The sequence below is a fragment of the Pollicipes pollicipes genome, unplaced genomic scaffold (assembly GCF_011947565.3).
Source record: "Pollicipes pollicipes isolate AB1234 unplaced genomic scaffold, Ppol_2.1 Scaffold_2555;HRSCAF=2994_pilon_pilon_pilon, whole genome shotgun sequence".
NCBI classification, from domain to species: Eukaryota; Metazoa; Arthropoda; class Thecostraca; order Pollicipedomorpha; family Pollicipedidae; genus Pollicipes; species Pollicipes pollicipes.
Window position 1 is genome coordinate 17,497,482 of NW_023596136.1, and position 16,221 is coordinate 17,513,702.

General features: G+C 53.6%; 1 protein-coding gene across 1 annotated transcript in view; it reads left to right on the plus strand.

The window, feature by feature from the left end:
• Positions 1-15,780, plus strand: part of LOC119098638 (uncharacterized) — a 30,688-nt gene extending 14,908 nt beyond the window's left edge. The window contains exons 2-6 of the mRNA XM_037221613.1: positions 3,021-3,220; positions 7,700-7,842; positions 12,219-12,391; positions 12,737-12,776; positions 15,544-15,780. Of these exons, the coding sequence (XP_037077508.1) occupies positions 3,021-3,220; positions 7,700-7,842; positions 12,219-12,391; positions 12,737-12,776; positions 15,544-15,780 (793 nt within the window). The remainder of the gene's footprint in view (positions 1-3,020; positions 3,221-7,699; positions 7,843-12,218; positions 12,392-12,736; positions 12,777-15,543) is intronic.
• Positions 15,781-16,221: the final 441 nt, after the last annotated feature.

Sequence of the window (16,221 nt, forward strand, 5' to 3'; positions counted from 1 at the left end):
CTTCACGAAACAATCGCTCTTCCTCAAAAGTAACATAACTTTTAGATGCCGGTTTTGCTGCTTGCCTTTTCAGCTGCAGCAAAGGCATCTATTTAGGCTTGTTTATTCATATTTAACGACATAGTTTGAAATGTTGGCACCACATTTTAAATGGGATGGTCTGACGATTTGCTTAATGCTGATATTTACCTCATATTAAAATTTCTATGCAGCTTAGAGTATCCCAGTGTTAAAAATATAGTGCATATATACAGTACAGTCATTTGCCAGTCAGCAAACCATGCAAACTATGGAAAACATCTGAATAAAGCAACCATGAGGGACCACTTCACAAAATTGGGGGCAAAAATCAATAATATGGAACAGAATAACCCCACTGCATGACTTGTGGCATCATAATTGGTCTTATGACGAAACTCGATGCATTTAAACAGAAAATGGCTAACTCTGGTTGTGAATCATGTGTTGAAAGCATGTAAGGTAAGCAATTACTTGGCCCACAGGAGTCTTACTGGCTTTTTCGGGGCACAGTTCTTCCTGGTCCCCCGCAACAAAAAGTCAGTACCACAGTTTGCACACTTTGCTGATAGAGTCATCCCACTCACCCCCAAACATAAATGGCAATCACGTCCACCAACCTACGAGATTAAAATGCGAAACAAGTAAGAGGTGTGCATGATAAACATTTCCGGAGGACAGAGTTTCACCATCAAACACTTCTGTATTAGCTGCGTTAGTTCTGTTTCGAAGCTCTATATGACAGCATAAGGATAGTCTTGTCAGGGGGCCTGGTGAGTTAGACACCCGAAAGGCTAATATTTATCATTATCGAGCACCGCCATGAACCAACAAAGTCTTCTTCATTCCCTGTGAATTGTTCACTCTTGGGTGCATATCAAATATGTTTGGGCGGCTGGCGAATTAATCCAATTTATGTATAAAGTACAAACAAGTTTGCAGTTTGAGGGTCTTGCAGAGAAATTGGTCAGCATTTCAAGCAACAGATGGTACCTCTAAAGGCAATGGGAGGGGAAGGAGGAATGAAGTGGTATTACACTCGTATGATACCAAGAAAAATAAAAGTAGTTAAATAAATATAGACTGGTAGTTTTTTGGAAAAATTTTGTTATCAGCTGATTTGACTTAAAATATGTTGAAACAAGTGCTCATATGGTGATATTCATCTTGTAATTTTTCACTCCTGCATTCTCGGAGTGATGCAATTTAATGGTCAAGTTTCTTCGGGTAAACGAAATACGTGGAGCAAAATTCTCTTCCAGGCCTTGCTGGTGTTTGCACCGGGCTCTGCTTTCGCGGTGTGGCGCTGGGACGAAAAATTGGAGATGCGTGAAAACCTTGCATTTGGCACACTGCTGCCGATTGTGATGCACTTTGTAAACAAACCAAACTTGATGCGTGCAAGCGGCTGGAGTCGCTGGGGGGTCTTGGGCTTGAAGGTACCTGGCGCCCTTACTCTGTGCATACATAGACATGATTCAGATGTAGGTGAGGCAGGGCATAGCCATAGGTGTCCAGGTTCTGTGGAGCCTTGTTTATGCTTGATGGTTTCAAGTGAGCTCGGTTTTGCATGACATCTGAAAACGTCAGAAAGGGAAAGATGTGTCCGGCATGCGCGATTAGACAGTGTCAGGCAGGAGTGAAAAATTCCCATAAAACATGGGGAAAAGGAGTGAAAAATTCCTCCTCATAGGGTGTTGCTTTACACCCAGTCGGCAATTCTAGGACACTGGACATGCCTCGATAGATAACACGGCAACAACACCTGGCCTGCCTGGAACACGTCTTCAATCAAAGTTGAAATACTGCCATGCAGACCTTTCTTCGCTTTCGTTAACTGAAAGCAGAGCACTCAACCCTCACATGCATACGCAAACCACACATGTATGTTCGCCCACTAGTAATGGGAGGAAAGAAGCATTATCGTCGATAGGGTGCACTGTTCTCGCTTCCTCTTTCGCATCTTACAGCATTGGTTCGCAAAATGACTTCACAGCCAAGGCCGACGGCTATTCGTGTCTTGGTTTCAGGTGGGATCCGTGGCGGTAATTTGCTCATGCTGGCATGGGAGTGCTGGGCACTCAACCAAGTGCATTGGATGTGTGACTTGCCGGATGCAGCGATAATCCCGCTTCAAAGCCAATGTTAGCTTTGCTGGCGGCTCTCTCAACACTTGGGCGTGACAATGATGACCGGCATTGTTTGCGGCTGTCGTATCTGATCGACCATGCCACAAAGGACGATATTGCAATATCAAAGCAGCGGAACGAAGGCACACAAACACAAAAACAGCATGGATTACTGAAGAGCACAACAACCAAGCCCCAACATCAGACAGCTCCACTACAAAAATTGCCTGCATATGGCGGGAGAGATCCCGGCCTTTGCAAGATTTACTCGCCGTTCCGCCTGAGACGATAACATTTGCCCCTCGCTGTTTATCACCCGCTGTGTTGGAAACTGCTACTGCGACTCACTTCCTCGAAACATAACTTTATTCCTCGGCCTCGGGGCCAAGAGAGCCGTACAGAAATAACCACAAAGTGAGCGTGCCTCTTTGTGGCCCACTCGCTGTTCATGTGTTGATAACTGCGGTTAACGTTCAACATGTTTGTGCTGAGCACGTGTTCCGCGAGGCATGTTAAACACGGTACCGGTTGAGCCATATTCCCAGCGCTGGCTAGATATCACGTGCGAGTACACGCAGTGTGTTGCCAGCATCCGCAGCCCAGAGTCGTATCGACAGCTAGCATACCACTTGTGTTCTGACGCGTGCTATGCTTATATTTGTGCAACTTCTAATCTCGCATTTGCACTCCTTAGCGCCGTAACGACGTAGCAACACAATGGCTCACCTTCTTAAAAAGGTACATCTTGCTCGACCCTGACCCATTTGGTAGTGAACCCGGTGCCCACACATTGGCCTTGACCCCTTTGCGTGGCCGCTCCTGCCGATGTGTGCGGGGCATGACCTGGCGCTGACCCGCTCACCTCTGCCGCAGTCCGCGACCCAGTGACTTCAGCTCATGCGGTCCGCTGTGCCCGGCGTTCCGGCTGGCTTCGCGCTCCAACCGCTACGACGTGCGTCTGTACCCGCGCACCCTCTGGGTCAGCTACGTCACCGTCACCGAAAACCGGCTGCTGGCCGAGATGGAGGCGCGCGCTGGCATTGCAGAGTTTCTCGGCGGCAGGAACAGTCACGGTAGGTTTCGCACGTGGCATAAGAATGTGCTGCGCTGTGCGGTGAACTCCGCACTGTGCAGAGGTGCAGACACGTCGGCTGAGTTCAGCTTCGGCTAACGACATCAGACGATGGCAATGACCCTGAGGAGTTTATGACGTGACAAAACTCGTGTTGTTGATCAGGTCAATGCTCTGTAATCAATGAGTGATAAATGTGACGGTGGTCACCATACGGACCTTGCATATATCCACGTTCAGATTAGTCACGGTGAAATGTCTCAGAAAACTGAGAAAGAGTTCCAGCCATGTCTTACTGTGCACTCCTCAGTCCACCAAGCCTCTCCGCCGACGAGGCCTCCAGCTTTCCTTCCCCTTAGGAAAGGCCCGGGAGATTTCAGCACGGTGCCGTCTGACACGGCGCCAGAGGGTTGGATAACAGTGGAGCAGCGGCGGCACGGCTCGGGACATGGCTGCGATCGACAGGCGCAGACATCTCAGCCACCGCCGCCCGGCCGCCGGCGCTGTTTGCTTTCTCGGTCAATCGCAGCCGCCGTGGTGACGTCAGCGGCTCAGCTGGCGAGCCCCGAGGCGGTCCCGGGGTCCGGCTGGCTGTCCCGCCCCCGGGGGAGGGGGGCTCGCCCACAGCCTCGCTGTAGTTCAGTGGTGACGGGTCTGGGGGATCTGTTTAAGTGAGATCTCCCGGCTGACAGGCCTCTGGAACAGTGGGCTTACAGGCCTCAGGAACAGTAGGCATCAAGTGCGCTGACGCGTGCTTGACAGGGCCTTGATCTGGCCGCTGGACCGTGGAGAGAGCGTCTGAGAGGATGCGCAGTTTAACGGTGCAGCAGCCGAGCTGGTGCTACGCAGTGCAGCACCAGTCAATGGCCATGCGTCCAAGAATCAGACGTGTTCCGCTCGATTGGAGAGCGTTGATTTCCTATCAACGGCTGTAACTCGTAACACCATTGTATCCAGATTTGTCGGGCTGTCGGTGAATGGTCGCACGATGGCACCGGCGCATGCAATGCATACACACGTGGCAGATCTTGTAATCACATCTGCATCGCGCGAATACAATTTTTATCGATATTGCACCCATTTGCCGGGAGCATGTGGAAGGCGAGAAGGGCGCCGGGGCATTCACGGTCACGGCGAGCACAAAATGTTAATCTAAGGGAAGAAAATTAAGATCGTAATGCCACCAGGTAAGGAGAAAGCCGTGACCCATGCCGTAGTTCTGCAACATCACACGCCCTTATTACGTTCTTGTTACGACAGCGCCCATGTTGACACTGTAAGTAGTTCAGCGTCAAGATGAATTGATACTGTCATTCAGTAGGCGTGGCGGGCAAACGGCCTGTCAACGCCGCTCCCGGCGAGTTTCTCCTCCGCCCACTCTAACTCAGGCGGCAGTGCGTAATGGCTGAGCGATATACCCCTCCCCCTCAACGCTTCCAATGCCAGCCGCTGACGCCGCTACACCGTCCCAACCCGGCCGCGTCCCAGTGGGCGGCAGCAGCGCAGGCAGCGACCCCGCATCAGCCGCGGCATTGCGCGGTTTCACTGCACGACCGAGAGTCTGTTCTCAGACCGGCGTGGCCGCCCGTCGGCAGTCTGTTCTCAGACTGGCGCAGTTCCCCGCCGGTGGTCTGGTCTCAGACCGGCGCGGCCGCCCGTCGGGGGCCTCACTGCCGCCCGTCAGTGGTCTGTTCTCAGGCCGGCGCGGCCGCCCGTCGGTGGTCTGTTCTCAGACCGGCGCGGCCGCCCGTCAGTGGTCTGTTCTCAGGCCGTCGCGGCCGCCCGTCAGTGGTCTGTTCTCAGACCGGCGCGGCCGCCCGTCGGTGGTCTGTTCTCAGGCCGTCGCGGCCGCCCGTCGGTGGTCTGTTCTCAGACCGGCGCGGCCGCCCGTCGGTGGTCTGTTCTCAGGCCGGCGCGGCCGCCCGTCGGTGGTCTGTTCTCAGACCGGCGCGGCCGCCCGTCGGTGGTCTGTTCTCAGGCCGGCGCGGCCGCCCGTCGCTGCCTTTCCCGCTAATCGCTGACTGAATAACTCCGGCTGACACCGGACACGGGCCGCCGTGTGCGACCTTGGCCGGCCGGTCTCACCTTATACTGCTCCTGGTGCTGCGCCGTGGCGCCGCTCCTCCCGGTGGTGCTGCGCTGTGGTGCTGCTCCTCCCGGTGGTGCTGCGCCGTGGTGTTGCTTTTCCCGGTGCTCCGCAGTTGTCTTGAGATCGTTACCCATCATTTTGGGAAGATCAGCCATGACATCTTGAGTAGAACACTGGGAGTATCTTGGTAATAGCTACACACTTTCCAGACCCCACATATGTGCTTCAAGTGCACTGATAATCATCCAGCACAAGGTTTGGCGCTATCCATACAGCTTACTCTACTGGCAAAGCAACATGAACAAAATAGGAAAATGAGTACATTTACTTGAATCGGCAAAGTATTTTTTTAAAGAAATACAATGATGGCACGCGCACAGCATAATGTTGTTTTTGATTCATTCGCTCCTATTGCAGAATGCTTGTCGTTATTATTGATTTCTGCTGAACCTCTCCAGGCTTCCAAATGCAGAGCTCGCTAAAAACGCAGGGTAGAAGAAACATCGGACACTTGACTCGCTTCATTGGCACAAGGCGTACAACACACAACATCGTGTTCCTTTGTTACTTTGAAGTCATCAGTGGCTATGTTGATGTTGAATGAGAACCTCCGACTGCTGTCTTTGACAAACTATTTCAACATGACGTGCAGGTGTTGTTCCGTAACTACCATAAAATATTTTGGAAAGACAGCCATCGCATGCTTAGGGGAACATCGCAAACACCTTGTAGGATGTCAATTGCTGTCTATGAACATTGTTACAGCAGTGGAACATGTCTTCTGAGTATTAACACAATTTCCAGTCTCCATACTGTGGTTCAATTGCAAATCATCGTCCAGGACAATTATCTATGCAATGAGCCATGCTGACATTGTGCACTGACAAAGCAAAGTAGACAGAATGGCCAAAAAGGCATATTTGCTCAATTCAGTAAAACATTTTTGGATGAGTGCGAAAATGAGTTAGTGATACCATGATTATGATGGTTAGAGTCGGTAGTGAGTGACTTGACGTGGGGGAAAGCTGGTATGCTCAGGATGAAAATATTTGATGACAAAATGAAGTAAAACATATTCATTTATTTTGCGTAATACTTCTATTCACCGTGAATGTGAAAATGAGCATCTTTTGCATTTGCGTATAATAAGGCATTGAATGTTGTCAGTACATGTGAACGTCTGTTATTATCGAAGCGCGCTGTGTAAGCATTTGGTGAGCAGAGCGGCGGTGAGACATGCTGTGCTTCACTTTACCAGTTGTTATGTCGCCGGTGTATATCTGTCTTACCAACGCAACCTTCGACGACACAAGCATCCAAGTAAACACTGCTTCCTAAACTACCCGGAATACCCTTCGAGCCGAGTCCCGTACTAAACGTCATATCAGGCGGAAATCAAAGTCATAGTGCGATGTTTCATTGAATTCACTTTATAATATTTTTTCCCTAAGTAGAGGGTTTCTAACTCTTATACCATTTATTACACAATGGTTTTGGCGCATTGGTGCATTGAGGATATCATATAGCTCACAGGTTGGAAAAAGCAAAAGAAAAAGGGATCATTTATTTCTATAGTGGCGAGCAGGGAGTCCAATGAGGTTTTCCAGTCGAAGCGGTTACTTGAAATCAAATTTCTGAACGTTTCAGAAAGATTCCAAGAAAGCTGGCATTACCGATGAAATCGCACCCGTGTGACCAAACTATGTGTGGAAGTACTTAGAAGGTGGGATGCTCCTTTCGATGCGCTTCGATCGTTGACTTGCTGTACGTCTTATCTAGCGTAAAACTAAAATTGCGGAACCTTGCGTAAGTCGTTCAATGCGCTGATACGCGCTTGTCGATGTATACTTCATGATATTCAATCTGTTGACAGGATGATGATAGCTGCTTTGATAAGTACTTTGCTTGCAACACAGCACAAGGCTGTCTGTGGGATTGAAAGTGCGCTCGCTCAAATTTCCAGTCAGTCCTATCTACTATCGCGAGTGCGGCGCCCACAACAGGCCACGCCATGCAAGCACGCTCGTACCAGATCCTGCACGTGCATACTTACGTGTTCTTTTGTCACGACACGCAACCGCGGTGGTCTCGTACAACCTTGTCGGACCTTTAGCTGACCAATGACTGTGTGCCATTCCCATTCATCCGCTAGAAAATGTGAGCTCTCCATTGTGGTGGCATGAAGTCCGACCATACTCGGCTACCGGCACATGTCGTCGGCGCATTTTTGTCGACACTAATCCGTCATCCGCAGCTTTGCCGCTTCTTACGGTGTTCCAGTTGAAGCTGTCAAGGCTGGACTGAGCCTGTAGCGCTGACTGCTGAGTGCAGTCAAGCTGCATTGAGAGCGTGACTCACGCTCACGACCGGCCGACGTGTGTCTCCTTGCAGGGGTGGTGCTACCCCAGACATACCCGCATGTGACCCAGCTCCGGTACGGTCGCGTGCCAGGCCTGCAGAAGCAGGAGGCGGACTTCAGCGTGTCCGTTCCCCTGCTGGAGGGCACCATCCAGCCGCGGCCCGACTCCAATCAGGTCAGCTCAGGTTGGATCAGGTCAGGGCACTATCTGTAGCACTGCTGGCGGTCAACGTCCGGCCGCCCACTCGTTCCAGGCCACGTCGAGTGAAATGTCCATATCGCTGCTGGATGACACCGGCCGGCCGCGCTCCAGTCGGGGCAGTTTAGGACCGCTCCGGTCCGGTCTCGTCCGGTCACGTCCGGTCAGGTCAGGTTAGGTTAGGTCAGGGAACATTCTAAGCGCCACCGATAGAGGGCGCCACTCAGCCGTCACTTAACAGCAACCAGGTAAGTTCAGGTCAGGTCAGAAAAAGGTCAGGTCAGGGACGCTATATGCATCACCGCTGCTGGAAATTCAGCCGCGATCCAGATAAGTCCAAGCTGGGTCGGTCAGGTCAGGTGAGGGCAGGTCAGGGCAGGTCAGGTTAGGTCAAGTCAAGTCACGGTCACCGTCTGCAGCGCTGTTGAAAGCGGCAATGGGCACCATTCAGTTGCGATCCGATTCCAGTGAGGTCATTGTAGGTCATTTCAGGTCATGTCACGAGGTAGATTTAATGCGTCCTTCGTTTGTTCAAACCATGCGCCTTGAGGCTCAGTGAATCCATAACCTATCTGTACTGCATCGAACGTCAGCGAGCCACCGTCAGCTTGGTCTTGTGTTTGGCCGACGTCAGGCCCGTCAGCACCTGCTCACCGCTGCTCAGGTATGTATGTCGCGCACCGCTGCTCAGGTACGTATGTCGCGCACCGCTGCTCAGGTATACCGCTGACACAGTTGTCTGTGTTTGGCCGACGTCAGGCCCGTCAGCACCTGCTCACCGCTGCTCAGGTATGTATGTCGCGCACCGCTGCTCAGGTATACCGCTGACACAGTTGTGTGTGTTTGGCCGACGTCAGGCCCGTCAGTACCTGCACACCGCTGCTCACCGCTGCTCAGTTATGTATGTCGCGCACCGCTGCTCGGGTATACCGCTGACACAGTTGTCTGTGTTGGCCGACGTCAGGCCCGTCAGCACCTGCTCACCGCTGCTCAGGTATGTATGTCGCGCACCGCTGCTCGGGTTATACCGCTGACACAGTTGTCTGTGTTTGGCCGACGTCAGGCCCGTCAGCACCCTGCGCACCGCTGCTCAGGTATGTATGTCGCGCACCGCTGCTCGGGTATACCGCTGACACAGTGTTCTGTGTTTGGCCGACGTCAGGCCCGTCAGCACCTGCGCACCGCTGCTCAGGTATGTATGTCGCGCACCGCTGCTCGGGGTATACAGCTGACCACAGTTGTCTGTGTTTGGCCGACGTCAGGCCCGTCAGCACCTGCGCACCGCTGCTCAGGTATGTATGTCGCGCACCGCTGCTCGGGTTATACCGCTGACACAGTTGTCTGTGTTTTGGCCGAGTCAGGCCCGTCAGCACCTGCGCACCGCTGCTCAGGTATGTATGTCGCGCACCGCTGCTCGGGTATACCGCTGACACAGTTGTCTGTGTTTGGCCGACGTCAGAGCCCGTCAGCACCTGCTCACCGCTGCTCAGGTATGTATGTCGCGCACCGCTGCTCAGGTATACCGCTGACACAGTTGTCTGTGTTTGGCCGACGGCAGGCCTCGTCAGACCTGCTCACCGCTGCTCAGGTATGTATGTCGCGCACCGCTGCTCAGGTATACCGCCTGACACAGTTGGTCTGTGTTTGGCCGACGGCAGGCCCGTCAGCACCTGCTCACCGCTGCTCAGGTATGTATGGTCGCGCACCGCTGCTCGGTATACCGCTGAACCGTTGTCTGTGTTTGGCCGACGGCAGGCCCGTCAGCACCTGCTCACCGCTGCTCAGGTATGTATGTCACGCACCGCTGCTCAGGTCTACCGCTGACACAGTTGTCTGTGTTTGGCCGACGTCAGGCCCGTCAGCACCTGCACACCGCTGCGAGCTTGTATATGCCTGCGCGCCGCTGCTCAGGTATACCGCTGACACGTTGTGTGTGTTTGGCGACGTCAGGCCCGTCAGTACCTGCGCACCGCTGCAAGCTGTATATGCTGCGCACCGCTGCTCAGGTATACCGCTGACACAGTTGTGTGTGTTTGGCCGACGTCAGGCCCGTCAGTACCTGCGCACCGCTGCAAGCTGTATATGCTGCGCACCGCTGCTCAGGTATACCGCTGACACAGTTGTGTGTGTTTGGCCGACGTCAGGCCCGTCAGTACCTGCACACCGCTGCAAGCTGTATATGCTGCGCACCGCTGCTCAGGTATACCGCTGACGCAGTTGTCTGTGTTTGCGGACGCTGCACGACAGATACGTCAACACATAACAGCGCCCGCATCCCTGCCAGGCATGTGGCGATGCTCTTTGGGTTGGGTGGGTGCTGCGTAGTGTCCCCAGCATCGGTAACGCTCCTAAAATGTTTTTACCGGCGAACAAGGTTGCTGAGAGCTGCTACAGCCTGTAGCTAGCGGCGTTCCGCCCCCACCCCGCCGCCGTCCAAAGCCAATATTGGCGTTCGCCGACGCGGGTCAGCACAGCTGTAACGTGACGGCGTCTCGGGCGGCTGGGCGGCCTGACTTTTTGTCACGTTCGTTCGTTCTGGGCAACACCAGTGACCACGGAGCGCGCAGCTCAGGCCGGGCTTCACGTCTGGCGTCACTGGGATCCGTACGTTTCCATAGGAGTCAGGGCTGGCAGGCTGTCCGTGGGCTCTGGTGAGATCTGAGCTGTGAATACGGAATCAATAAATAGATGTTGCTATGGGTGAATGCGGTGCACTGTCGGAGCTGTGTTCTGATGCAACTGGCGTAGCATGACTTTCTGAAGTCCAACTTCCAGGCCCACTTTTTGTCGAAGAGAAGAGGTATTTTGGGTGCGTAACCAAGCTATAACAAAGCCCAGCGGGGGCCCGCCATGTCGGTCTCTAACCGACGGCCTCCTCACGCTCGTCAGCTGGCACGACGGCTACAAAACCGGAGCGGCCCGGCCGTCGCCGCCGCTCGTGGCTGCCTCTCTGATTCATGGACCGTCTGTTGTCGACCTTCACGGCTCAGCACGTGCACAATAGCATGAGGACGGCTCACTCGCCAGGCCGGCACCTTTGCGGGAGGGCATGCCGCCCCCCGCCGGTACCCGCCGCCGCGGCCAGTGACGTCACTGGTTCGTGACGCGCTGCGTCTGTCACGGCTCTGCCAGCGCTACGGTGTAGTCATGGGCGTCACGTTGTCGGCTGCAGCCGAGTGGTGACCCCTGCCACGGTCAGGTCTTAACGGCCGGGAGGGCTGCAGAGCGGCGCCCTCGCTGCCGGGGTCAAGTCGGGCTGCCCATGACGAAGCGGCGGCACAGGGCGTGGGCATTAGCACGTTCCAGAGATTAGGTAGAAAGCCGCACAATCTAGGGGGCTGAATGTATTATTTGACGAAAGCCGTTTTCGTTTATTGCAAGCACTCGAAAACGATCATCTCGTGGCCAAAACCATGTGTATGTTGGTATGGTGTCGGCGTCTGCGTCACGACCAATTTTCGCCCACAAACAAAATGATGTATTACGGGGAGACCTCCTTCCTTTTTTTCCCTCCCTCCCCTCTCTCCCCCTCTCTTCCCCTCTCTATCTTCTCTCTCTCATCTCGTCTCTCTCTCTCTCTCTCATCTTCAGCTCTTACCTCTCTCTCTCTCTCTCTATCTCTCTCTCTCTGCTCTAATCTCTCTCTCTCTGCTGCTCTATCTCTACTCTCTCTCCTCTCATGCTCTCTCTCCTCTCTCTCTTCTAGACGCCAACTTGTCCAGACACCGTTCTCTGTCCGTCCCTATTCCGACAAATTCTTGTGAGCCAAAGCTGACAGTTCTTTTCAGTGAGGATAAGCTGCACCAGCCAAAAGAAGCCCAACTAAACGGTCAATGCAATAAGCCAGGTCCTAGTCCGATATAAAATACGTAGGGCTGAATTCATGCTTGCTACAATGTTTCGCCCAGGCCCTATAATTTGTTCTCGCTTTGTATTGTGGATTGTTTCGCTGGTTTTGCTGCTGAAAGCATCTACCTCATGCAATTTTCAGTCTTCCTTGGTGTGATAAGCAAGCTGAATTTTATGCTTACTCATCGATTCAGAGCTCTTATGTTGAGTTAACGACCTTCAGTTTACCAGGATGTCCTGGTTTGAACGACGTTATGGAGTCAACGCTGGTTGTAAATTGACAGGTACTGAACTTAAGTTAATCTGCTTAGTAGCCCGTAGCATTAAGTATGCGGTTTAAGTGATAATGCAACACATCCGGCTTCTATGAAGCCACGGATAATCACACTTTTGACACCTCTTAAGTAAATGACGCCCGTAACAGGCCGCGGAGAGCATCGAGCTGCATGGGCCGTCACCTATCCGCCTGAAAACGCACTGATCGATGACCGGCCGTCCACCAGGTGGTGGTGGACTACGTGAGCAAGCAGCGCGTCTTCGTTACCTCGTTCTGGGCTCGGCCGTGGAAGCTGACGGACAAGACACTGCGGCTGCGAGCCAAGCGCTTTATCCGGCGACTACGCCGGCATGGCCACTCCTTCCTCGACAGCTACTTCTACCTGGCCAAGTATGACAGGTGAGTGTGGCGCAGACCCCGGCGCAGCGCGAGGAGCCAGGGGAGACCTCGGCACATCACAAGAAGTCAGGGGAGACCTCGGCGGAATGCGAGGAGTCAGCAGGGGCGTATAGGGGCTGACCAGTGAGACAAATGAGGGATGCTTGGTTGCCCTATTATAATTTTGAACTCATAATGGACCAGCACCTGCAAGTTGGTGGGCCGGGGACACTGCCCGCTGATAAATGCGTCACTCTACAAAGCGCGTTATTTAAACAAAACAGATAAACGCATCATATCACCACCACAGGTTGTGTTGTCAACCAATGCTTTTTCAAAACAAAACCGACCTTTCTAAACTTCCAGCACGGAGTCTCGGAAGCGTTTCTTTCTACGAGATCTGGCTGTACAGCACGCCGTTTAGAGCAAGAGCGGTTCCAACCAACGGGCAAGCACGCAGGAAGCCGCGCCCTACCAACCGCACGCTGGACAACCATCCGCCGACTCGTGCAGAGTATCACTGACACCGGTGCCGCCCAATGGCTGGTGCTCTCGCTGAGAACGCCTGAACTGGAGTTTGAAACCATTGACTTGTCTTTTCCTATTGTCCCTGTTTCCTTTTCGCTTACTTGCTTTACTTTCAAATCCCTGCTTGCCTACGAATTTATAGCAATAGACTTAAAAATCGGCTTAAAGCTCGAGCCAACGTGGTGCGTGGAAGCGGCCTGCTGCTTGAACGTAATCCTGCGCGTAATTGACAATTTTACGTGACGTACTCTAGGCATACGATTCATCCTCTTTCGATAGACCCCAATTGGTGAGCTCTGCACTTTGGCTGTAGGTGTCGGAGGTAAACGGCAGTTCCGTCGCCGGCAGGTCTGGAAGTGTCCTCAATTGAGGGTGCTTGTCGGAGCATCAGGGGCGGGATTCAGAAGCGGCACTACTACAACGCTGTGTTCGCCACATCTCGGATGGACGGCTGCGACTCCAGCATTCAGGCCATGTGGCGGGGACTGATGCCGCTTCACCTTTACAGGCAAGGTCAGTCACGTGCCGGCCGATGTCGGCAGAACTTTTCCGTTTTGTAAGAAAGCATGGTTTGAACAACCTGACTGTATTATGTGCTGGTGCTATAGAGAATGTCCCATCTGATGTAAATGACGTCAGGTAATGGTTTTTGGTACTGCAGAGGGTGTCCATTTTGCCATTTAAGGTACAGTGGATGATCAGTGGATTATTTCTTTTGAACAGCTTGTTTGTTGAATGTCTTTCCCTCAGTGAGGGCAGTGTACAAGCCACTGTTTGGCACCATCATCATTTTGAATCACATCGTACCACCTGAAAGCATGTGATAGCGCTGCGACTTTCAGTCGTGACCATGAAGAAGTTCGACACGCCCCGTCTAGTACCGACATTTAACCGTTAAACCCTTGACACTGATTTCCTATGACACCTTGATTTCCTAATCCTACACTTGATTTAAGTTATCCAACACCGGTGTGCAGGAATTAACTCACACCTGGAGGGGATAGAAGCCACTCGACCCATCGGTGTGCTGCGCGTGCACGAGGCCGTGCCGGCACCGCAACACACAGCTGCCGTATGACGTCACTCATGTACCTGCCGAGACGGCTACAATCAGAACCCGCCCAACACTGGTCCCGTCGGCGGTGAGTGTGACGTCAGTGGTGGTTAACTAACTCTCCGAGCGTTGACACGAGAACCCGCCCAACACTGGTCCCGTCGGCGGTGGCCTGTGACGTCAAGTGATGGTAACTAGCTCTTTGAGTGCGACACCAAACGCACACCCAACGTTGGCTACGTGGTGCTGGGTGTGACAATCACAGGATACCTGTTCTTACTTATTGGATAATGCTGCGGTGGAGAGATGTAGACGTCTAAACGCATCAAAAACCGATGCAAATTATGTCTTGCTAAAAATAGAACAGAATAAAACGTGCATTGGCGATACCAGATGTGACTGCCTTTTTGTTGTTTTGGCGAGGTCATGATCGCAGCTAGGTTCAGCGGAAATGTAACAGAGTAGGTCTGGATACGCTAACATGAAATGTGATCGAATTGACAGGGACGTTTATTTTGGTTGAAAATGTGACCGTTATCCAATGTACACATATCGGAGCTTATTTTGGGGAGCTTTGATCGGTCTCCGTTCCTGACAGTTCCGCAATATTCCCACCCCTGCAGCTCTAATAAATCTTTTGAATCTCATTCGTGCAGCAGAATCGATATCAACAGTTTTACATATGTTTGCTTATTTCAATTCGCCACTCTTGTACGTAAGTTGCAAAAATTACTCATGTATGTATTCACATTGACAACACATAGAGGCCGCTTCCTGCACTCCTAATCTGTTGTTTCGATCTGTTCTCTGTTACTGTCTTCTGCCGATATCCGCTTTCAACTTCAGCCCCTATTTCCGTTGTTTCCCACTGATATCTCACCCCTTTCGTCCACGTTCCACCACTGTCCACCGCCACCCTGTGTTGCCCAGTGCCCTTTGTTTTAAACTCCTCACTGCCGACCGCTGCTCCATGCTCTTCACTACGGCCCATTGTGACTATGCGATACTGTCATACATGCCGCCCAACTAAGGTGCCTGCCTGTCCCAGCCGCAGGCCGTCCTCATTCCCCGCCCGTCTGACGTACCCACACGTCCCTAGCCGCCGCCCGTCCTCATTCCCCGCCCGTTTGACGTACCCACACGTCTCCAACCACCGGCCATCTGACGTACCCACGCGTCCCCAGCCGTCGCCCGTCTGACGTGCTCGCCCGTCTCCAGCCGCCGGCCATCTGACGTGTTTGCCCGTGCCCAACCGTCGCCCGTCTGACGTGTTCGCCAGTCCCCAGCCGTCGCCCATCTGACGTGCTCGCCCGTCCCCAGCCGCCGACCATCTCACGTGCTCGCCCGTGCCCAACCGTCGCCCGTCTGACGTGCTCGCCCGTCCCCAGCCGCCGACCATCTCACGTGCTCGCCCGTCCCCAGACGTCGCTCATCCCCAGCCGCCGCCTGTCCCCTGCCGTTGTCCGTCTGACGTGCCGCTCGTCTTCAGCCGCCGCTCATCCCCAGCCGCCGTCCGTCCTCAGCCCCGCTCGTCTAACGTGCCCACCCGTCCCAGCTGCCGCCTCTCTGATGTGCCGCCCGCCGTCCCCAGCCGCCGACCAGCCTGGCGTACGTGCACGATCTGCATGTGTACGTACAGACGGTGGGTGGATTCGTGCTCGAGCCAGGCCGCGTGGCGGATGAAGTGACGGCGTTCCGCGCCGAACTAGACGCGCTCCGGCTCTGCTACAGGCCCGACCAGTACTTCGTGGCCGTGTACGACTTCATCCAGCGCTATCACGGCCGCCTCAACGAGGTCTGGCTGGTGGCGCGCCGCTGCAGGGGCTGAGTGACGAGGCTGTGGAGCGCTGACGTTCGCACGTGGCGGCGCCACCGTTGTGGCGCCACTGTCCACTGTGGGAAAATTGATGGCGCCATGGTCGGTGGGAGTTACCGAACGCTACGGTGGCGGTGGTATCGTGACATTTGATGAGGTGGCGCTGCAGTCGCAGCGGGCGTATAGATGACGCTGCCATCTTGCGTGCGGCCGGGAGGGTGCTGCGAGATGATCTTGGTGATGTTTACCGCGTCTTATGCTGAGATGGAACTCGGCGCCGTGATGGGGAGTTTGTCTCGTGAGGTTTGGATAAAGATACAGATGTCAGCTGACGATGCTGATTGAAAGGTGCATTAAAAGAGTCCCAGTCTGAGTGATGGTCGGCGACAGCAAGCCGACAGCATAGAGTACAGGTTGCAAACAAGTGAAACAGGTGGCAGGTGTGGGGAGGAT